The 23,157-nt window shown below is 38.5% G+C and overlaps 1 protein-coding gene across 2 annotated transcripts; it reads left to right on the forward strand.

Moving 5' to 3' along the window:
• Positions 1 to 1,570: 1,570 nt before the first annotated feature.
• On the forward strand, positions 1,571 to 22,848 carry LOC141794701 (uncharacterized). 2 transcript variants are annotated; one of them, XM_074675120.1, is made up of 16 exons: positions 1,571 to 1,782; positions 2,210 to 2,445; positions 2,574 to 2,638; positions 6,132 to 6,239; positions 6,433 to 6,588; positions 9,983 to 10,063; positions 11,631 to 11,769; positions 11,875 to 11,971; positions 15,326 to 15,403; positions 17,896 to 17,992; positions 19,661 to 19,732; positions 19,809 to 19,912; positions 20,017 to 20,080; positions 20,316 to 20,455; positions 22,217 to 22,325; positions 22,404 to 22,848. In XM_074675120.1, exons 3-16 carry the CDS (start codon positions 2,585 to 2,587, stop codon positions 22,458 to 22,460), a joined length of 1,356 nt encoding a protein of 451 aa, XP_074531221.1. In that variant the 5' UTR covers positions 1,571 to 1,782; positions 2,210 to 2,445; positions 2,574 to 2,584; the 3' UTR covers positions 22,461 to 22,848. The 2 variants fall into 2 exon arrangements, with proteins under 2 accessions (XP_074531221.1, XP_074531222.1); XM_074675121.1 differs by lacking the exon at positions 15,326 to 15,403 and having other exon boundaries at positions 1,572 to 1,782.
• Positions 22,849 to 23,157: the final 309 nt, after the last annotated feature.

The raw sequence follows: 23,157 nt of genomic DNA on the forward strand, positions 1-23,157 counted from the left end.
ACCATTGCTGATTTATAGGGTTTTTTTTCAATTGGTGACACAGTTGGTACAGATTTCTCAGACACACACAAAGTGAATAAATAATACTGAAAATAAAACACAAACATGTATTCTAGTGTTAATTCTAAAGACCAAACTTGACATTTGAGAAATCAGCACAAAAACTGCAAATTCCAACTCATGATTTACATTTTTTTGTTCAATAAATTAACTTTCTGTATTAAATGACAGCGAAACATCAGCCACATGACCCACTGTAAAATTGGTCATTGCTTGAAACTAATTTGTAAAATTGATAAGTTTACCCCATGGACTTGAAATGTACCCCTAATTACAAAACCACTCTTGTATTTAAGTATTGATTCTAGGATTCACTCAAGTATTTAAGCGGAAATTACCTCCCAACAAGAAAAAAGCTTGATTAATGCGAGAGTTTGTTTAAGTTTTAACTCTTTCAGCTGGTTCAACCTCAAACATTAGCAGAGCCTAAACTCTGTCCTAAATATGAAAATACTTTTGAACTGGGGCGCTGGTTTGACCGAGAGGTCGAGCTGCACAAACCACATCAGTGCCCCCTTTTCTATAAGTCACACCTCTGTCTTTGGACCAGGTACGTGCTCTGTCCACTGACCTGTCTTCTCTGTTAAAGACACATAATGTAGCTTAAAACATTAAAGAAGTAATGTTCAAACATGGCTGTTTTAACGAATATGAACCCAGTGCAGTTTATTTTACAGTTCAGTCCAGGTAAGAGGATCAGTGCCTTTTTTGGGCTTTGGAACAGATAAGAAAAGTTCCTGGGACTTCAGATTACACTGGGGAACACAATTTTTGTTAAGTTAGGTCTGACCGCTGTTTATAACTACATTTTGTGTGACAAGTTTTTGAACTATAGAGTAAACAGTTTCTTAAAAAATATGAAAAATACTCTACTCAACAGATATGTACTTTTTTAATCAAAATCTTCAAATATTGAGAGACAATGAAATATGAAAAAAACAGACATGACTGTAATGTTTGTCTAACAGTTTTATGTTTTTACAAAAGATATGGCTACTGGAGGAGCTAGAGGAGCAGACCTGATCTGGAACAAAGGAAATATAAACCTATGTAAATAAAACACCAAGATGGAATAGTTACGAGCTTTGAAACCCCCCAAAAACAGCATAAAATGAAACATAACTTACAACAGTATGCCCATGGATGCAAGGTTGAGAAAAAAGCAGCACAAATCCTCTTGATTCCTGCTATGCTAGCTTTCTGTTAGCAGATATTGACAGTACTGATCTAAGCTACACACACCTCACGAGATCCGCGCTCTCAACTAGTGCGGCGTCCGTTAGTGACCATTCCCGAACTGCAGGGGGCGGTGTATCACAAACGTTCGTCTACCAGAGTACTAAACGAAGGTAGAAGAAGTTAGCCTTTTGTTTACAACGTGACATATCAGTCCCTGAGATTTTTCCAGGTTTTTGTTTAACTAATTCCTCTTCTCTGCTGAGAGTGGCCGCAACTGCCCGCCATAGATTATTTCACTTCTCTGTTCTCACGGTGATCTCGTCGTGAAGTATCGTACTGTATTTCTGCACTTTGACTACTAGGAGAGCCCAGCCTTCCGCCATCATGTCGGCGTGTCTGCGTTCGGCAGGTTTGAAATTTTTCAAGTGTGCGCGTGAAAGGGACGGCGAGAGGGGGCGCGGTTGGAAAATGACGTCAGTCGTCCGCACGAAGCCGCGCGGAAGCTGTGGAGAAAACGGTTGATGTGCTAGAAAAAAACTAACGGTAATTTTGGAATCAGTTTATATCAATTTTAGTTTAAATCAGCTTTAAAATCTAACTCAACTGATTTATTTTTTCAAATCGTTCCCCAGTGTTATTGGTTTCTCTAATCTTTCGTCTGATAAACGCTAAAAAGATGGAGGTAGCCTAATGATTAGCACTGCAAAGCTAACCCTTCAGACCTGAAACAGAGTGTTTTTGGAAGCAAAACCAAGTCCAAGAGACTTTAGTCAGACTAGTTCACCTTAGCTTCCCAGATTTTAGTTGTATTTGTTTATTTGTTACATGGACAGTCTCATTTAATTTACTACACAGTTAAAGAGACAGCTTTAGCCATTAAGCTAATTTCCAGCTTGGCCAGATGTCAAACAGGCAGCCTGAAATGTTATAATCAAGTTTTAAAATACAATAAAATACTTTTTTTTTTCAGTGATCCAGTTGAATGAGGCTTTAGGGAACATGGTGTTCACCTCAGGCTCAGGTATACGATGACAGCAGGGCCTCAGACGTGTTTGTACGGTGTGAAGGTGTCCTTCAGAAAGGTTTAACACTTCTGCATTGTTCACGGTAACTTGGTAACCAGACTTCAGTACACTGTACAGCTCCAAGTTAGATCAAGGATACGGGCGTTTTAAACAAACCTGAAACGCTGAAAGGCAACAACTGGTAAGTGTTTTAATAAACGACTCATAAACAAATCCTCAGGAGATGTTATAGTTTGATATTATGCTGGAGTTTGGTGGTAATCTGGTTTTCCTACATTTTTCTGCGACCTGTGTCTGTTTTTCCTGAAGGTTTTCTCGGCATGAGACCCATCTGCAAAGTCCTCCATCAAGCAACAAGTCGACCTGACAGGAAGGTATTTTAAAGTCTTATTTTTAAACTTTTATTTTATTTCCATTAGGGTATGGATAAGTATTAGGTTTCAAATCTGTTTCCATGTTTTTGTTGTGGTGTAGCTCAGGATTTGTCAGGTTTATTTCTTGCGGGTGAACAAACCCGCTGGCACCTTTTCCATCCAGGATCACAAAGTGGTTTTGTTGCCTCACGTTGCACACTGAGATCACGCCTGAGCCAGTACAGTGAGTACCAAGGACCCGTGTGGCTCTCTGTGGCCCCCCTGGTGATATTATCCGCTGGCTCGGTGACTGAAAGTTGTGTAATCCTCTTCTATTGTGTCACTTCAATTGTTGCCTTGTTTGCGGGCCTCTCTGGTATCCATCGCTGTCTGTTGAGGCCTGACGTGGAGCTCTTCACGCCTCCTGGGGGCGAGAACTGCATCATTATTTCCAAAGTTGCTCAAATAGTTGCACTCAGTAGGAAAAGGTAGCGTTGAGAGAGGCAGGAGCTGGAAGCAGTTGAGAGGATCTGCTCGGTTACCAGCGAAACCCCGTCTCCAAACAGCCTTTGAGGGTCTTTTTATTTGGAGTCATTCACTCTCCCCACAAGCTGCAGGTCTTTCTTCTCAGCTCTGTCTTTTCATCCTCTGCCACCAACCATTTCTGCTTCCACCTGCAGCATCTATTCTCCATTTTCTATTTCAGTCTGCTGTGTTTGTGATCATCCCAACCCATCTGCCTCCCTCTTTTTGGATCCAAAGTAAAGAAAAAAATAGAAATGCCCGCAGGCGTCTGTCCACCTCTCTGCAGAATCACGATCTCTGTCTAGCAGGGTGACGTGTTCCAGCAGGACAGCTGCATTATCCTCAGCTGATTTGTGTTGGCGGGGAGCACAGATGGATGCTGCCTTGACCCTGACGCTGACACTTTGCTCGCAGCAGAGAGGGCAGAGAGCTGCAGGTCCCTTTTCCTCTGCCATGTTAGCATCGCTGTGGCAACAGGACTGATAAATCCTTGGTTTCCAGCAGCTTTTGTGGGGAAAGACAAAGCAGACACTTCCTGAACGCTCTCATAAACTTCAGTTACGTCTTCATTCAGATGACAAGATGTTTCACAAGATGTTTCCCAAACACAGGGTGACCTCAAAGAGCACAAGTGTGTGTTTACAGGCAGTTTTTACTCTTTTTGGTGACATGCTCCACATGCTGCGGAAAAAAAACACCTGCCACTTCAACTTCTCTAAGATTCAGGAGGAAGTTTGATCTGCAGCAGGTGTCAAGACGCAGGAAACATGTGATCACATCAGAAACAACACGAGCTCCACACCTCAAGTGTTAAAACCAGAAGCTCAAACACACTGAGGCAGACACTTTGCAGTTTGGCAGCAGCACAAACACGTTGACGTGTTGAACAGAGCGCTGTGCAGTCGTGGTGGTGATGGCAGCTCTTTTTTTTGTGATCCTGGTCTCAAACATTCACGTCCTCATGGCAGCAGTTTGACTTTTATTAAATCTGACGTTTGTTGCTTTGTTTTGACCTGTGGCTTTTTGTAACATGAGCGAGTCAGTTTGTTTTTCTTCAAAAGAGTTTTGACCTTTGTGAAAATCAGGTCAGGACGAGCTGCAGGAACCTTTAAGTCCCTGAAATAAAGGATCCTGGAACTAAAAGTTTGTTGGACTTAAGGTGGAAACATGGCTGCAGAAGCAGATACTCTTCTATTTTTTATTTTATTTATTTATTTATTTTGAATTTTTTTTTTTTTAAATTTTGTGCTTGTTTGTTTTGTTGTTTGTTTTCTTTGTGTTTTCTTTGTTTTTTCTTTTTGCTTTGTTTGTCTTCCTTTTCTTTTTGTTTGTTTTCTTTTTATTTAATTTCTTTTTGTTTGTTGTTTGGTTTTATTTGATTTCTTTTTGTTTTTTTGTTCAATTTCTTTTTGGTTCAATTTCTTTTTGTTGTTTGTATGGTTTTCATTTGACTTCTTTTTGTTTTTGTTTGTTTGTTTACTTATTGTTTGTTTAGTTTTTGTTTGCTTACTTTTTGTTTGTTCAGTTATTGTTTGTTCAGTTTTCTTTTTACTTTGATTTCTTTTTGGTAGTTTTTTGTTTGTTTTGTTTGTTTTGATTTTGTTTATTTTATTTTTGTTTGTTATATTTTCGTTTTTGTTCTGCTTTTTTGTGTTTTGTTTCAATTTTTTTCTTTGTATTATTTTTGTTTTTGTTTGTTTTTTTTGTTTTTTTTTGATTATTTTATTTTTGTTTGTTTTCTTTTTGTTTTGTTTTCTTTTAGTTTATGTTTGTCTTGTTTTTGATTGTTTTGTTTTTGATTGTTTTGTTTTTGCTTGGTTTTGTTTTTGTTTGATTTGTTTTTGCTTGGTTTGTTTTTTTGTTGTTTTGTCGTCTGAACATGCAAAAATGTCTTAGGGCCAAAGTCTATTCCTGGCACATATCCGATTTAGTTTTAGATTAAGATTAAGATATGCTTAAATTTTTTTTTTTTTAAGACGGACTGATGGTGCTGCACTCTCAGTATGCACCTGAGCAGTTGGGAATTGGTGCCTTGCTAAAGGGCACCCTGACTGTGTTCAGGTAATTTTGTTAATGCACCCCAACTGGGAAAAATTCTTCGCACATCTATTTTTCAGGACAGGTTCTTGGAGGGTCAGGTGTCCGGTAGAACGATTCAAAAGTAAAACACCCACACACCGTCTGACTTGCAGAAATAATAAATAATTTTTTATTTCACAAGATTTGAGTCCGAGACCTTCACCTGATGAAGGTCTCAGGATCTGGGTTTGTTCATGATTGTTTTCAGGTTCAGAATATTTTGTTTGCAAACAACATTTTTGTACTCAAATATTTCTGATCCTGCTTTCTGAACTATTTCCATGCAGTTTTTCATCTCTTTAATTTGGTCTTATGTCCTCTAACGTAGTAATTAACTCTTACATTTTCACTTCCTGATCAATCCATACATTTAAAGACGTCAGCTGTAAGAGTTGTTGAGTTTCAGCAGAATGTAAGGAGCTTTAGCTTTAGACTAACGGGCTGTGGGTTTGAAGCTAGGGCTGTTTAAAATGGATCTGAGGTCCATTCTGACTTTAAATGTGTCTTGATGCTTTATTCATCTTCACTTGGACAAAACATCATCCTTTCATTCAAAATCTGTCCTGAAAACTTGCATTGGTGACATCTGTCTGCTCGCAGAGTTCATCAGGATTAAACAAAGACTCCGCTGTCCAGTGAAACACTCAGGACAGATCAGAGCTTTACAAAAATTGCTTTCTAGAGAAACGCTGCAGGAAATAAAGTCAGGGATTTGCAGGAGAGGAGGTGGGCACATTCCTCCTGCGTAGCTTTTTTTTTTTTTTTCCAAGAACACAATGTCAGGCTGTGTGTGGGAGGAAGCTTTTGGCAGACGAGAGGGATTACCAAAAAATGAATTCTTTTTTTAATCTTCAGGCGAGCTGACTGACTCACTCCCACTGCAGCTAAATTGGGGTTTTACTGTTGATAGGCAGGGGATGGAGTCGGAGACAGGCCCCGGAGGGCGACACTAAAACCAGTCCATGGTCCAGACCCAGATGAGGAAGCCGAGGCCAGGCGCCGGGCCAGGATGGAGCAGGTGGAGAAACTCAGCTCTGATGAAACAAACACTCAGACTCTCACTCTGCAGCAGAGAAGAAGAAACTCCTGCTTCTTCATCAGGAGCTAAAGTTTCATTCTTCATCACTGAAACTCTGCTCTCTGCCTCCTCACCCTCTCTGTGCTCCCATCCCTTCTGCCTGTGCACCTCTCATTCTCTCTCTGTCCTCTAGCGCCATCTAGAGGCTTACTGGAGCATGCACCGTTTAAGAGACGCTCTCTGTCGCCGATATGCTGCTCTGCTGGAGGACAAGGTCAGAGCTCAGAGATCCCAGCTGCAGCAGAGACAGGAGGCCGGCAGAGCGAGGTCTGAAGACCAGATCCAGCAGGTACAGACCTCAGGTGATGGTGACGGGGAAATGACAGGAGGGGGTTTTGCTCTCAGTGGAGACAAAATTATTTACAACATGATTTCACATCAAAGTTTGATTCATTTGTTTGGATGATTAAACTGACTTCACTTTCACAGCCTGAAATTTAATTTTATTTCCAACATAAAAATTTAATACAACGAGACACAAAGATGCAAACAAAAAAACACAGACATCTCAGACAGTACTGTGAAACTTTGGATCTTTAAACTCCAGTTTCAGACCTTACAGTGAACAGAGAAGAACTCCAGTCTGACCTGATCACTTTAATGTTTTTGTCCCTGACACACGATGAAACTCATGTGTCTTAAAGAATCCCTTTATTCGCCAAGTATCTGAAGAATACAAGGAATTTGACTGTGGTTAACCACACTCTCTCTATACAATTATTTTAAATACACTGAAAATACAAAAAAAAATACTAAGCTTAAGTAGTAAGAATAAATAAATAAAAATACAAAATAAAAAACAATAAAATAAGTAAATAATAATAATAAATGAGGAATAGTTGAGACACTTCATCTATTTTCTTATTTTTGTTATTTAAAAAATGATATTTTAAAGGTCTTCTTGTGTGTTTGAAGTGTGTTTTAGGATAAACATGTTTAAAGGAGTCATTTTTAAAGATCTTGAGGCAAAAAGTGACTCAGAAACTAAACTGGGTTTATATGTGGTCACAGAACTTAAAGTCACCAGCTTAATTTCCTGTTTAAATTGAAGCATAGTTGCCTTTTTTAATCCTTGTGTTGTTTTTGTTTCATGTAACTCATCTTTGTGTTCCCTGTCAAAAATGAGCAGCCCATTAGGATTAACTAAAAAAAAAGTAAAGACACAAATATTGTAACTTTTAGTGTTAGAAAGTCTTCAATCGACTTGAGTTCTTGTGATCGTTAGTGTTTATGCCATAACATAGTTTTCTGTTTGTTTCATTTTTTGTTTCTATTTTTTGTTCCTTTACTTGAAGTAAGAAGAGTCAGTGCATATGTTGTTTTATATTTGATCTGTAGGTGGTTCTAAGAACCAGAAGATGCATTGAAGTAAGCTCAGGTATTGAGCCAGGTGAGTGAGAGTTTGGGTTCATTTGTGTTAAGTTAAACCTTTTGATTTTGGATTAACATGGGCTCAATATTTGTTAGAGAAGAGAAGTATGTGCACAGAGAAATAACAGAGTCACTCGAACAGACCTTACTGGATTTTAGTTTTTCATTGCTACATCAGAGCATGGGTCTGAGCAAGTTACACTCCACCAGTCAAACTAACTAGTGTTAATTGGAAGACTCCACATTACAAATTTTAAGCTTGTATTTGTTTTTTTTTTTTTGTTTTTTTTTTTATGGCCTGTAAGCCTCATTGATCTAAGCTCATACACATCTGATTAAGTTCTAAAAGCATAATTTCTGTTTTATTTTGACTGTAAGAAATAACCAGGTGTAACAAAGTGAATAAAAACTGTTTATCACAGACGACTTTAGGTCAAAGTCACAGAAGACGTTTGCTTTGACACTGTTTTATATTTGAAACAGTCACATTTTCCGAGAAACAAATCAGCTTTGAAAGAAATCAATTGAAAAGCAGATTTAGAAAATGATGAAATCAAGAAACAAAATTGTAAAAAAAAGAAGGTTTGAACTGATTTTAAGATATAAGCATAAAAGTCACAGTGCAGAGTTTTGCAGTTAAAAAAAAAGATACTAAAATGATTTGTTCAATAAAAGGAAGCCATAAAAAGTCTTTAACCTGGATTTAGAGGAGCAGAGAGTTTCAGTAGACCTGATGTTCTCTGGCAGTTTGTTCCAGATATTTGGAGCATAGAAGCTGAAAATAAAATACAAAAAAAAAAAAACCTTTATATTGTGTTCATGGTGAAAGGTGACGGTGAATATTTTATTTATGTACAAAAAAATCCCATAAGTAAACTTAGAAAATTTACATGTTTTTTTAGATCATAATACAGGAAAGAACAGCTAACAAGAACAATAATATAATCTTCATTAGTCTATCAGATGTGTTTTCCCTGATGATGATCATGATACTGTGTGTGTTTGTGTTTGTGTGTTCATCTGACAAATGAGGGGGTACCTAATTTAGATTTTGAAACTTGTTTTTAGCTCTCCCCATTCATTTCTATGATCTTCTTTTCCTTTAAACTTAGTTTTTATTATTTTTTCCTTTATTCAGTACAATAGAATGTATGCATTTCAATACAATTCAATGGGTTCCTTTTTCTTTTTTTTCAGCTGTATATTTTTTACAAATCTCCATTGGTGGGTTTTTTTTTTTTTGTTTGTTTTTTTTTACAAACAATACTTTTAAATAAGTCAAATTTGACCAGAACACAACAAAAGGGTTAAAGAAACATCTCTTAGTTTTAAAATCTTAATAGATGCAATGTGGATGTTAAGATTTACATGGTTCTTGTGATGAAGCATTTCACTGAAGTCTACATGAAACTTGTTAACATCCCCTGACCTCAGTGGGTCTGAAGTATCAGATTTTTTCCCACAGGCCTTTTTTTGGTTTCCACGCTTTCTGAGCTGAAATACACAACCCTGCAAACCATAGTCTCTCTGTTTGACCAAAACACCTTCACTGTTTTCTGTACTCCTCAGGTGGCATGCAAATCTTTACAACACTTCCAGCTGCAGCTCACAACTTTATCCTAAAGTCAGACAGGGCTAGAGAATTACACTGTTTATGAGTTCCCATGAGAAAGTCAAGTTGGTTTGTTTTTTCTTCCTCTTAAAGTGGTTGTTTTCAGCTCGTCACAGTTTAAGAAACAAAGTTTAGATTTGTCTCTCGCTGCTGTGATTGACTTTGATTTTGACTCTGTCTCGTCTGCTCTGACGGGTGTGAAAAGAGCAATAAGCTCCTGCGTAGAGGGCGTCAAACGTGACAGAGATCCTGTCTTATCTCCCCCCCTACCCTCCTGTAAAAGCCGAGCCTCTCCAGGAGGATGTAATTGTCCTCTCTAATGACTCGTACTTGGTGAGGGGACAAAGAGAGCACAATAAAGAGGTTTAGAGGCTCTCCTGGAGGAATCCTTTGCTCCAAGTAGCTAAACAAATGAAAGTGCCCGTTGTTTCCTCGCCTCAGATGGAGAGGCTCCATCGTCACAGACGCAGAGGTGAGGCAGCACCAAAGCAGGCAGAGGCAGGGACACCTGCTGGGGCCTAATTGGTCCTTGCAGCAGTTAATGGCTTCCTGTGGCTGTGTGTTTACTTCTCATTTGTTCTGTGTGCTCTGTTTCCCAGCTCCTGAAACATGAAAAACTCTATTCCCACAGCTCCCACAGCTCCCACAGCTCCCACAGCTCCCACAGTGTCTGCCTCTGTCTCCTCTCCTCTTCACTCAGAAACTAAAGAAGTTTGTCTCCTCAAAGCCGCAGCACGATGACTCGTACCTGAAGACCATCCCCAAAAGCTGCTTCTACCTGGTAGGTTAAGTCCCAGAGCAGAAATTACTCCACATAAACAAACAGGTCTGAAAATAATGCGAGATTTACCGGAACCACAGATTAGAATTAGAAAAACAAACTTCCTGGATATAAAACGTATTGAAATAAAGATAACTACGGTGGCCTATAGGTGTCAGATGACTTATAAAAAGCCACAATACCTAAGAAGAGCAAAAAAACAAAAGCAAAACTGCAATACATATGCAAGAGCAAAAACATACATAAACGAGGAAAAACATGTAACAAAACCTACGACACAAATGCAAGAGCAAAAATATGTTGCTAAAGCTTGGACACTAATGCAAAAGCTACAACTTAAATGAAAGATCAAAAACAAATAGTAAAGGCCACAGCTCTAATGCATAAGCTACAAAAAAATGCAAAAGAAAAACATACATGCAAGAGCAAAAACGCGTTGCAAAAGCTACAACACGAATACAAAATCCACAGCACAAATGCAAGAGCTACAACATTAATGCAAGAGCAAAATGCAAAGACACATTGCAAAAGCTACATCATAAATGCAAAAGCTACATCATAAAGGCAAAAGCTACAAAACTGATGCAAGAGCAAAAACACAAAGGCAAGAGCAAAAACACATTGTTATAGCTACACCATGAATGCAAAAATCAACATGTTGCAAAAGCTACAACATGAAGTCAAAAGCTACATCATGATGGCAAGAGCACTAACATGAATGCAGCAGCAAAAACGCGTTGCAAAAGCTACAACAAAAATGCAAGGGCAAAAACATACATGCAATAGCAAAAACACATTGCAAAAGCTATGACACAAATACAAAAGCAACAACATGAACGCATGAGCAAAAACACAAAGGCAAGAGCAAAAACACATTGCAAGAGCTACAACACAAATGCAAAAAGCCACCATACACATTCAAATTCCACAACCTGAATACAAAAGCTACAATATGATGGCTAGAGCAAAAACACATTGCAAAAGCTACAACACTAACGCGAGAGCAAAAACATGAATGCAAAAGCCACAATACATGGAAATGCAGCCACAACATAAGTTAAAAAGGTTAGTGATGAGACACAGAAAAGTTGTGAAATTTAGTGAATGACATCTTGTGATGTATTTCATTGAACTTATATTTCTTCATTTATTAACAGTAAAAGTACATCATCTTATATTTAACTTTATAACTTAATAACATTAGAATCAGAGCTAAATTTATCATTGCTGAAGGTAAAAAAGAAAACAATTGTTCACTCAGTTTCACAACTTTTCTGTGTCCAGTAGGATAACTACCCTTTTGACTACTTTTGTGGCCGTTACATTTCTGAAGTTGCTTTTGCAAATTGGCACCTATGGGCCACCGTAGATTACCATATAAATGTGCAATTTCATGAACGAATTGGTGAAACATATTTATTTTGGCTGACACCTGAATCAGTTCATTGCAGTGTTTCATTTTGCAAACTACCGATCATGTCACACCTGAAGAAGATGATCCACATTCACCTGATCTGCCATTCACTGAGGTTTAGTTTGAATCACAGTTTTCTGTCTCTGTGTTGAGATCTTTGACCTGCAGAGGCAGTTAGCGGAGCGTGGACACCTGAAAACCCACCACGACCTGGAGGACTTTTACAGGAGCATCGAGTTCAGGCGTCATCCATCAGAGCTGCAGAAAAGTCTAGAGGGAGTCAGGAGGAGGAGTTGAGTCTCAACTACAGCTTTCTGTTCAGATGTTAAATGATTAATGATTACAGTAGATGTGAAACTGTACATGTGTGTGTGTGTGTGTGTGTTGATGTTAACAGTGCTGGAGAACAGACCTGCAGCTGGTTTGATGGGATCAGAAAAATCTCTCTGCTCGGCCGAGGACGAAAGAGAAGAGGATGATGTTTCTGATTCCAGGTGAAGACAGTGCATTCAAACCCAGTGACATCTGATTGAATTCAATGCAATTATTCTAGCTAAGCTAAGCTAAGCTAAGCATGACCCACTAAAGGTGTCAGATGAACATTAGGCAGAAGAATGAAACGTGGCAGCACACTTATGTTTGTAGATTAAACTGATGTAGAATACTCAGGTCTGAAGTTTTGGTCTTAGTAGTTGGTCAGGAAGGAGACTCAGCTGCAGACGCCTCTGGTCTTTAACTCCAGCTCTCCAGTCTCTGTTTGCGCGGCCTTAAAGAACAAACAGCAGCTCCTCTGCGGGCCTGTTTACCATCGACCCTCCTGGAGCAGAGAGCCGCTCGCTCACGTAGGAGTGAGATGACCAAACACAGCGTGACCTCACTGTTGTGGAAACTCACCTCCTCTGATGCTCGCTGCCACTTTCACAAACATCATCCAGGAGAAAATGTCGTAATGATGTCGGCTAGAAAAGAGATATAGCAATTGGGGCACTAGTGTCACTTCATGCCGGCACTGTGAGCAGATGTTGAACTGTTAGGACAGCTCGTCTCATTTTAAGCTTTATGGGCTCCAGGACAAACATCAGCCTGTTGAACTGAACCAGAGACACTCAGAGCCTGTGAGACTCATCAGAGACACTTTTCTTTATATCAACTTTAAATGATATTCAAAAGAGTTCATACACTTTAAACCCAACATCACTTAAATAACTTAAATCTGCTGTGAGGAGGATCTGTTTTAATTGGAATGCAGCGACAACTTTTGGCCCAGAGTCTCACACACACTGTCACGAAGACCTGACTTGTAACCAGACCTGTGTTTGTTCTGGAAATGGATGGAGATTAGATTGGAACAAATTTTCTTTGTTCAAGACAACTTTTTGCCAGGTACAACACCACAAGGGAAGGCGTTTATCAATAGTTAGATAGAGCTAAGGTTTGAAACGTGACAACAAGCAAACTTAGTCGGTTTGTACCGTAGTTTAGTATCCATTTATATATAGCTCTTCTAACAGCTCGATGCTGTGAGATGTGTCTGTAATGTGTAACGTTAGTGAATCCTGGTCATGTCCTGCCAGTCATCTACCAATCAGAGCTAACGTAACCTCACTCTTCATTTTATTGATAGACTCTCAAGTTTGAACAGACCACTGCAGAATAACTGCTGACTGTGGGTTGGAGGCAACATTAGCACAAACAGTTTAGCCATTTTAGCCTTTAGCTCATGTTTTAGCCATTACCTCTTGTTTTACCATTTAGCTCATTTTTTAGCCTTTAGCTCGTGTTTGAACCTTTAGCTAGTAATTTAGCCTTGTTTTACCCTTTAACTAATGTTTGAGCCTCCAGCTTGAGTTTGAGCCTTTAGCTCATGCTTAAGCCATTAGCCCGTGTTTTAGCTTTTAGGTCATGTAATAGCTTTCAGATTGTGTTTGGGCCTTTAGCCTGTGTTTTAGCCGTTGCCTCTTGTTTTAGCTATTATTTAATGTTCTAGCCTTTAGCTCGTGTTAAAGCCATTACCTCTTGTTTTACCCTTTTAGCTCATATTTTAGCCTTTAGCCCTCTGTTTGAGCCTTTAGCCCGTGTTTTAGCTTTGTTTAAAAACCTGAACCCGTGTTAGAGCCAATAGTTCGTGTTTAAGCCATTAGCCCATGTTTTAGCCTTCAGCTTATCTTTTATCTGCTAGTCTGTATTTTAGCTAGTACCTTATGTTAAGCCGTTAGCCTGTGTTGCAGCTGTTAGCTTGTGTTGTAGCTATTAGCCTGTGTTGTAGCCCTTTACCTTTTGTTTAAGCCTTTAACCTGAGTTTTAGCCTTTGGCTCATTTTTCATCCTTTATCCCATGTTTTAGCCTTTAGCTTGTGCTCTATCTTTCTCCTGTTTCTCTTTCTTCTGCTATTCTGTCCTTTTTTTAATCTGACAGTTAGGCTCCAGTGTCCACCATCACTAACCTGAATGGTGCTGGGTTGAGTCAAACTCTTTTTCAATATGGCGTCCACCAACAATGGTGTCAAAACTTTATATTAGAAATGGATGGATGATGTCACAGAAACTACGTCGATGTATTATGCATCATAACTAATACCAAGAATATTTCAGCGACAAATTTCAAAAGGAATAAATTAAAGAATGTTTCTGACTGTGTTTGAACTCAGAGTCCTGTCGAAGCTTTGGCGCCGGCTCGTCTCACCGTGAGTGTTCTTAGTGTTCACATGTTGCGAGTGTGTAACAGATCAGTGTCGCTGCTCTTGGCGTTGTTGCTAATGAGGCCTGAACTCCATTTAGAAGCAGCATGTATGATGTTAGTACCAGGCTGCTATACATCCACTCTGAGGCAACAACAGTTTAGTAAGAAGGCGAGTGAAGGCCTGCGCTGACAGATCCTCCATCAGTGTGAAATCGCACCGCTCCACAGACAAACATGGCAACAGACAGCACCCCCCACCTCCCTGCACGGGCACATTCCCCACATCCATAAGAAATACCCAAAATAAAAGCAATTAAAGCTGAAGCCAAAATGTGGAGTCTGCAGAGTCCTTGTTTGTGTTTTGAAGTAAGAGGCCAATTCATCCAATCTGTCCTCCTCTCCGGCTATTTTTACGTCTGTTATTAGCTGCTGTGATTTATCGGACAGTTGGGGCAGTAATTTTCTATCTCTGTGGCCATCTGGTCATGGTCTCCTCAACATGTTGAATTTCACAAGTGTGCATAAAGGGTCTGCAAAATTAGTTTGACCAGAACATACCATTTCTATTACTATGAATTTACTCCAATAAGAGGGTGCAAGACGGGACTGGGCTTTTATTTTGAAGAGATCTACAGTTATCAGAAAAACCCCTTTGAGTTAAACTTGTAAATAAAAATAAAGACAGTTTGATACCTCTGAAATGTAAATGCTGCAGAAAAAATGAAATAGCAAAGAAAGAGATCTGAGCCATGATCCATGTCAAACCAATGAGTTAAACCGCTGCTTTTTCAGGCACTTCGCTTCTTAAACCCTTTAGCTTTAGTAAGCTAACCAATCAAGGGCCCCTCATTAACTTATATAATTGCAGTCAAAGAAATAAACCCAGGCTTACAGAAACGAGGTACAAGTAGCAAATTGTGTGTTTTACAAGCTGAGCTGATCAGCTGTTTGTTCCTCAGAGGAGGCTTTGCAGCTTGGAAATTAGGTAAGCTAACCACCAGCGTCTTAGCATGTTGAGAGTTAGCAAGGAAGAAGTCACACAACTTCATACTTTTCAGAATAAGTAGATTTTTACAGTGGCATGTTGCATTCACTTGAAAAAAAAACTATCTCATAAAAACAAGGATTTTTTTTTTTTTTTTTGATTTTCCGTTTTTTATGAGAAACAGGATTTCCCATGATGCTTCGCTGCATGACTCCTTGCTGCATGTTTTTGCTGCTGATCAGAGCTGTAAGGGTCAATACAGGTAAGGTCGGCTTTTTTAATGTGTTTAAGTTAACAGTTCATGTTTTATGTTTCTTCACCGTGGTAACGATGAAAGATTTTCAGGAATTCTTTTACTTTTCAGATTCCTGTTTTTATGAGGTAGTATCTCGTAAAACAGCAAAACAAAAAAAATGTTTTTATGAGATAGTATTTCTTAAAAACAAGGAATTATTAAATAAATTTAAAAAAAACAGGAGGATTTTTTAGGGTGAGTGCAACATGACACCATGGCATTTACTTAAAAATAAAAAAGATAAGATGACTATCTCGTAAAACAGGATTCACGCCATAAATATGGGCTCCCATTTGGGCAACGGAAGCAGCGTTTGGCTCCATGTATTGAAACGATTATTGTTCTTTAAACACTAAATTAAAACTTTTGTCTTTATAAAAATGTCCAGTTAGTCAGTGTTAAATTTCCAGAAACAAAACTTCACCATGGAGTCAGCTCCTGTCAAGTTCTGACCGTTACTGGAGTTAAGAATGAATGTGCTAACTGCTAACTGCTAACTACTAACTTCTAAGCCGAATGTTTAATGATTGGCGATTGAGGGTCACCACTTAACAAGGTCACACTTGACTCTGAAACACCGGCCAATAATGATATTCTAAATCCAGATTTAACTTTGTGTATTTAATGCAAAGATTGGTTTCTGGCTGAAGTTATGGAAGTCGTTAAACATCCATCAAACTGTAGTTATTTAGGCCAGTGGTCACTAACCCCTGGGCCATGGACCGGTACTGGTCCGTTGGTCAATTGGTACTGGGCCGCACATAAAAAATACTCAACCTACATTGTTTCAGTTTGATTTTTTGTTGGTTCTGACTGAGCAATGTTTTATTTTATAAAATGACTGGATTCTCTCCGTCATACCCGTCTAGACATATTCTTGATGCCATCCACAGAAAATGGACAAAAACAAACATCTTTGGAAAGTATCTTTAGGCAGGGTAAAAACACAACGGTGAGAAGACAGAAGAAGAGCTGGTCTGTGAAAATATTGTCTGACATTAAACTGGTCTGTGGTGCAAAAAAAGGTTGGGGACCGCTGATTTAGGTGATAAGTGCGTTTTTGATGATAACACCTTCACGCTGCTTGATCAACCATCAAAGCTTTTCATTGACTTCTGTTTTTATGAGATAGTAAAATCAAAATTAAAGAATTTCCTGTTTTTACAAGATAACCATTTCTACTGTAGATAATCTCAGACTAGATTTCAAGAAAAATCTGACATTTGTGGGACTTGAACCTATGGCTAGAGAGATAACACACACATTAACCCTTTCATTCACTGATGAAGCATGAACAGAGAGACCTAGAATCAAACTCTTAAACCAGAGACAAAAGACTCAAACAGCATAAACAATCACAACAAATACAAGATTTAAAACATCGGCCGCAGCAATAAAAACGACCGTCACAGCAGCAACAACCACCGTGTCAACCCAACCACACACCAGAAAAAACAGTCACATCAAATGTGTTGTGACGGCAACCTCAACCCAACAACAGCCACACGCATCAGTGATTTAGATAAAGGAGCATTACAACATTTATAATGACGATAACAACAACAAAAACCAGTGCAACTAAAACACCAACATCAGCAACAATGAAAAACATTATAATTACATGGCTCACAACAACAATCATCAAATTAATGGTCATTTTATTCATATTTATTTATCACATATGAAGAATTATAAGGAGCTATATAAACACAGAATGTATCACAACATTTTTCATAAAACGGAAATCAACTCAACCTGTGAAGGGGAGGAAATAAAATAGATTTAAAGAGATACAAAACTGTAAATTTAAAAAAGTCCCAGATAAACTCTTTCTATTTAAAGTTCATTGTATAGATACGTATGTGCCATATGACCGTCCACATGTCAGCTCTAATATTGCACATATATGAGCTGACATCCTCCCTCTGGGACCTGCTCAGCTGCTGGGGTTGTTACAGATCTGTTAGCTGCTGCACCGCTCTGTGAGTAAACGCTGCGTCTTCAGGAGGCCTCCACGCAGCCAGTTTACACCCAGCAGACAAAGTGTGTTGTCACCGGGGTGTGCAGTGTTACCGGGTGTGATCTGCAGCACACTATGGCTACTCTTGAAAAGTAGCACGCCATTAGGAATATATTAACAACCTGACATTTAGTGTGCGTGACACCTCAGGGCAGGAGACTGGTTCTGCAGACAAAAAAGTTTTTTTTCAGATGTTGTTCTTCAATCATTTATATAAAACTGGTGGCTCTTTACATTTAATTTAATTTTACTTATTTTCTATTTTATTTTATTCCATTTTTTGTATTTTATTTTTTATTTTATTGTATTTTTTATTTTATTTTATTTGTTTTACTAATTTTTCTATTTTATTTTATTCTGTTTTTTTTTTTTATTGTATTTTATTCAATTTTTTTTTTCTTTTTTAAATTTTATTTTAATTATTATTTATTTTCTGCAGGTTATCAAAGCAGGCGTCTGCAGAGGAGCGTCCAGCTGAATTGATCTTCTGTGGCAACAAGGAGGAGAAGGACGGATGTGAGCCAGTGTTTCCCAAGGTTAGTGTCAGAAACCACAGGAGCTGTAATCCCTCTTAACAAGAGCAGAGAGAAGCAAACACACCTGGAGCAGGAAAAACCGACTGCCCCCACAGAAACAACACACATAACTCCTCACTGACACAGCTCACTCAGCTGTTAGATATTTACTGACAGCGTCTACGCTACTTCTCCCATTTTACCCCAGTGATCAAGTAATATGATTAAATGTGCTAAAACTAGAGAATCAGCCACAAGACGGGCTTTTTACATAATTATTTTCATATTAATAAAAAAGAGTTTTTGAAAACACTCATAGAAAATACTGATTTTAATTCTGTGTGGATGGAGTCATCTAACTGACAATGTGCTGGATTATGCTTGAAGTTTTAAAATTTCAAAATTGTTTGAAATTTTATTTCATTTTTTACCATTTCTGCTTTTTTTTTTAATAAAAAAGTTGCTAATATTTTAAATTATTTTTAACTTTCTGAAATTTCACAGGTTTTAAAATATTTACATTTTTTTCAGTTTTTGCAAATTTATTTAATTTTTTTTTTTTTTTTTTGCATTTTTTAAAATTTTTGAAATTTTGCCATTTTTTTTCGATATTTGCAAATTTTTAAAAAATATGAAAATTAAGAAATCACAATTTCATTAATTTCTTTTTTTATTTTTGCATTTTTTAGATTTAAAATTTTTGCATTTTCTTAATGTTGGCAAATTCATTAAAAACAAAAAAAGACTAAGAAATCACAACTTCATGAATTTAAAAAATATATTTCTAAGCAGGTATAGATAATTAGTCATTAGATTTTAACTCTGAAGAAGAGTTTTACACACTATATAGTCTTAATTGTGAGGATAAAGTAGATTTTGAGGCTCCTGAATGACTTTAATCCAGGTGAGCTGAGGTAAAATGGTTTCTTTGAAAGTAAAGGTTGCAGGCGTCTGCGTTAGACAGTGTGCAAGAGTTAATTATATTGTAACATAAATAAAAAAAGGCAGATTAAGTCTTCCATGAGTGAATAAAAACTGTGCAAGTGTCGTTTTAAATCCTGTCAGAGGTCAGGGATCAGGGGAGAACTGGTTCAGAGAGACGCAGTGAGAACTGTGGAGATGAGCTGATGCTCAGGTGCTGAGCTGAGCACATATGAACAAACACGCAGGACTCATTTTTCTCTCACCTCTGTGTCAAAACTGTCCCGGGCAAACAGACGACGAGCCGGGCTGGAGGGAGAGCCGGGGAAGGCAAACAGTGGTCAGACAGGACTGGTCAAACTCAGCACAGCTCAGATCCTCCTGCAGGAGAGGCCTGTCGCTCCTGAAACTGATCTGAGAGACCTCTCTGAAGTTTATTAAGCTGCACCTGCATCTCTGTCTTTGGGGACAGGACTGAAGGGCCCAGGGGGATTGTATGGTACTATATAGATCAATCCCATGAATGAATCCCAGTCCCACATCAGGAAGTGGTCTGGTGTGATAGTTAGCGCTGTGTGGGGTGTGAGAGGAGGGGGGCGAGGCGCCAAATGAGACACCAGTGCTGTGGGGAATGACACTGTCTGTGACACCTTCGAGTTTTACGCCGCGGATCCCTCAGCTCGTATACAGGGGGAGGCTTCTTTTTCAAGCCCACACTGATTCATGGACGAGGAAATGAGACGTGAATGTAATATGTGCCACCTGCAGATGAAAGCTCCTGCTTTTGCAACGCTGCAGCCGGATTTTATGAGGAACTTCCAGAACAAGATACAGGATTTGGTAAGCACATCATTACAGCTGCATTTATTTATAACACCAACAGGAAAACTCATGCTTCTCACTTTTCTCTTTGCAGATTTTACCTGAAATCCCACAGAAGAGCAGGAAAGCAGAGGTTTACCTGAGGAGACTGAGAGAAATGCATGATCGATGTCTGAGCAACATGAGTGTGTCACAAAGGTAAAAACCAGTTTGAAAGAGGAGCCGGGGGATCAGAGGAGTATCTCTGCTCTTTAAACTGAGTCAGGTTTGTTTTTCTCTGCTTGCTGTGAACTCTGGTCCAGACTGTTGGACAGAGAGACAGACTCACTGCTCTGGCAGGAGGAGCGAGGAGGAGACCCAGATCTGGTTAGTAACACAAACCAGCCACAACACAACACAACACAACAGCAGCGAGCTCTATGGAAGCTAGCACGTAGCTGTCACAAACTATCTGTTTTTAACCTTTGTTTTTGTCTGGGCGCTGCCATAGCAACAGCTCAGACCAAGAGAAATTACCATCTCACTGCGGTTCATCCTGTGAAATTATTTCTCTATTTATTCATCCCATCCTGTGTTTCATCATCATCTTGTTTTTCCACAGGTGCTTCCAGGTGTTGACTCCAAACAAAGGGGAAGAAGCCAAACCAACCAGCTGCTTCTCTGCTCGCTGAAACAACCACAGAGCGTCCAAAGAGAAAGAGCTGCGTCCTCAAAACAGCTGAACCAGGAGACGTCACACAGGTGCTTTACACTTTCTGAGGATTTACATGATAAAAGTACATTTTTTGTTTACAGCGTGGAAATAAATGTGTGAAGCATTTGTTTCTGGAAGAATTGAGGCCAGCTGTGTAGTCGCCCACCTCCACAATTTCCAGGACTGAGCTTCTTCAGCAGTCTGTTCAGTCTCTGTCTCCTGGATCCTGTCTGCTCACAGCAGGTGAAGCTCTTCCAATGTGGTGTTGGTGTCTGGTGTTAGCTCTGTTAGCCATGTCTGTGAATAGCATGATGCTACTCTGCCCTCTGGTATTCCCTCTGTTGCTGGGTTAGCACGGCTAGCTCGTCCATCTTATTGGAGATAGATCTTACGTTCCCAATAAGGATGGATGGAAGGACAGGTCCATGTCATCACTCCTTAGCTCAGCATGTCGTCTTCACCTCTTTCTCCTCACCTTGTGGGAAACATCTGGCCTTGCACCAGTTAGCATTGTCATGCTACAGGCTGCTAACAGCTGATTTCACATGTAAACAATGCAGCCATGGTTCCATGTAGGATCTCCAGACAAACACAGGGGCAAAAATAGTAAAAATATCACTGAAGCCACAAAAAGTTTGGTAAAATGTAACGTGAATGCGTCCTGCACAAAACAATGAGTGTATCATTAAAGCAGAAAAAGTAGTTTCTCTGCAGATTTAAACATTTAAACAGACTTTTCTGTGCATGATGATGTAACATTAAAAGAATAAAGTGACTTTGACCAATTTTTCTAACTTTCTAGTCTAATTTGGGCAACTTTAAACCTGGCTTAAGCTGCCCTTTCATTTCATAGAGGAAACTCAAATCTGAAATTACCCAGAGTTAAATTAAACACATGTCAGTTTAATCAAATTGGTCAGTAGGCAGTCCCTTTCCTCACTTCTCCAGGTCTTCTTTGCTGGGTTTTTTATCGAACTTAACCCATTTCCAACATCTAGCTTTGACAACTTCTTAAAACTTGACCATTAACTGTCCTTTAATTCCATAAAGAAAACTCAAAACGTAAATAAATCCAACCTTAAGTGAACAAATGTCAGGTCAGTCATACGCTGAGGGGTATTATTTATAATTGGTTACAGAAAAAAAGTGGGCTAGCCAGGAATATGTAGCTAGCTAGAAGTAGCTAAATTTGTAGTTAAACTATAAGTTGTGAAATTAAGACTAAGTTGCTATACAACATTAGAAAGAAACTGATTCAAGAACCATGTTTACAGCTTCTTCTGTACTTAAGTTTCGGTTTCTTCTTGAAGCAGCCGCCATCATGAAAGCTTGGTAAATTGACCAAGTCACACATTTTATCCAAAATCATCCAAACTTTTGACTTAGGCAGGAAATAAAATGGCCTTAATTAACCTCATGACTTAGGGCATACAGAGTGTGATCCTTTTAGCTAAAGATTTAAGCGATTTTACCAGAGGTGGACAGCATGATCAAGAGATGATTTAAGCCAAAAACTAATTTTCCTCCAAAAATGACTTAGGCCACTATTTTTTTAGGGTGTCGATATTCAGCTTTAAGTCACTGGTGTTGCACAATGTTGTGCAAATTTGCAGAAATGTGATCAAACATTTGAAAGAATCAGCAATTTTCTACATTTATTTTGTTTGCAAAAAGACCTATTTTTGGGAATTTCCAACTGATTTAAAAAAGCCTGCAAATAAAACACAAGATCTACCTGATTGTGTTGCTTTGTTGTGGACAGAAAATTGTTTGTCACCTGTCATGTTGTATGATTTGTGTTCTCCCAGCAGACACCTCTACACAGAGACCCAGCGCTGTGACTCAGCCACGCAGCGCAGCCGTAAGACACCAGATCCTTTATCCATGGAAGACTTGTGTTTACAGAAACATGTCGAGGTAAAATCAGCTCTGGAGTTCACTTTATTTTTTATACAGATGGAGGTTTTTAAAAGTCTAAATGTTCTCTGTCCTCAGGTTGTTGGCGGTGACGTTAAGTTTTGGAGGAACTACACTGAACACAGAGATCACTGAAGATGAATGGATGCACCATGTCGTCTCTTCATATGAAACAAATCTAAGTGTTTGTTTTTTATTTATTTAACCTTCATTATTAATATTTATTTTGGTGAGTGAATGGTGTTCTGCAATAAAGTGCAGAAACTTTAACATAAAATCATTCAGAAACACAGAAACTGTTCAGTGGTCTCACACTAATAAACCATCAGCATCAGTTCAGAAAGTTTCAGTTCAGTCTGTAAAGAAGTTAATTTTACAGTTTTGTGCAAAATCGCAGAAAATTTATGGGTTTATTATTGTCTGAAGATGAATCACGACCAAGAGTAAATACAATCCTGGCATTCTGGATAACAGTGTGAAGTGATTCTGTGTATTATATTTGATATAAGAACAATGTTTATACAACAGCCTCTGTAATATTGAGGATTTCCTAAAAAAAAAAAAAATTAGTTGAATTTTAACTTTCTGAGTTATAAAAAGTTTTTGTCATTAAAGATGTCTAAGTTTTTCTAAATTTAGTATTTTTTTCCACTCTGTACTTGTAATTTTCACTTTTTCCTTATATATAATTACCAGGAATGAGACGATATGAGTTGATTTAAATTTTGATTCTTCAACATTTCCAATTCTTGCAATTTTTAGCTCACATTTTTTTAACACCAGACTGTGTGAAAAAGTTAAATGATGATGATGATGATGATGACTTTTCCAA

The sequence above is a fragment of the Halichoeres trimaculatus genome, unplaced genomic scaffold (genome assembly GCF_033239565.1).
Source record: "Halichoeres trimaculatus isolate MK-OKI-2021-1 unplaced genomic scaffold, fHalTri1.1 fHalTri1_scaffold_8, whole genome shotgun sequence".
Taxonomy (NCBI): domain Eukaryota; kingdom Metazoa; phylum Chordata; class Actinopteri; order Labriformes; family Labridae; genus Halichoeres; species Halichoeres trimaculatus.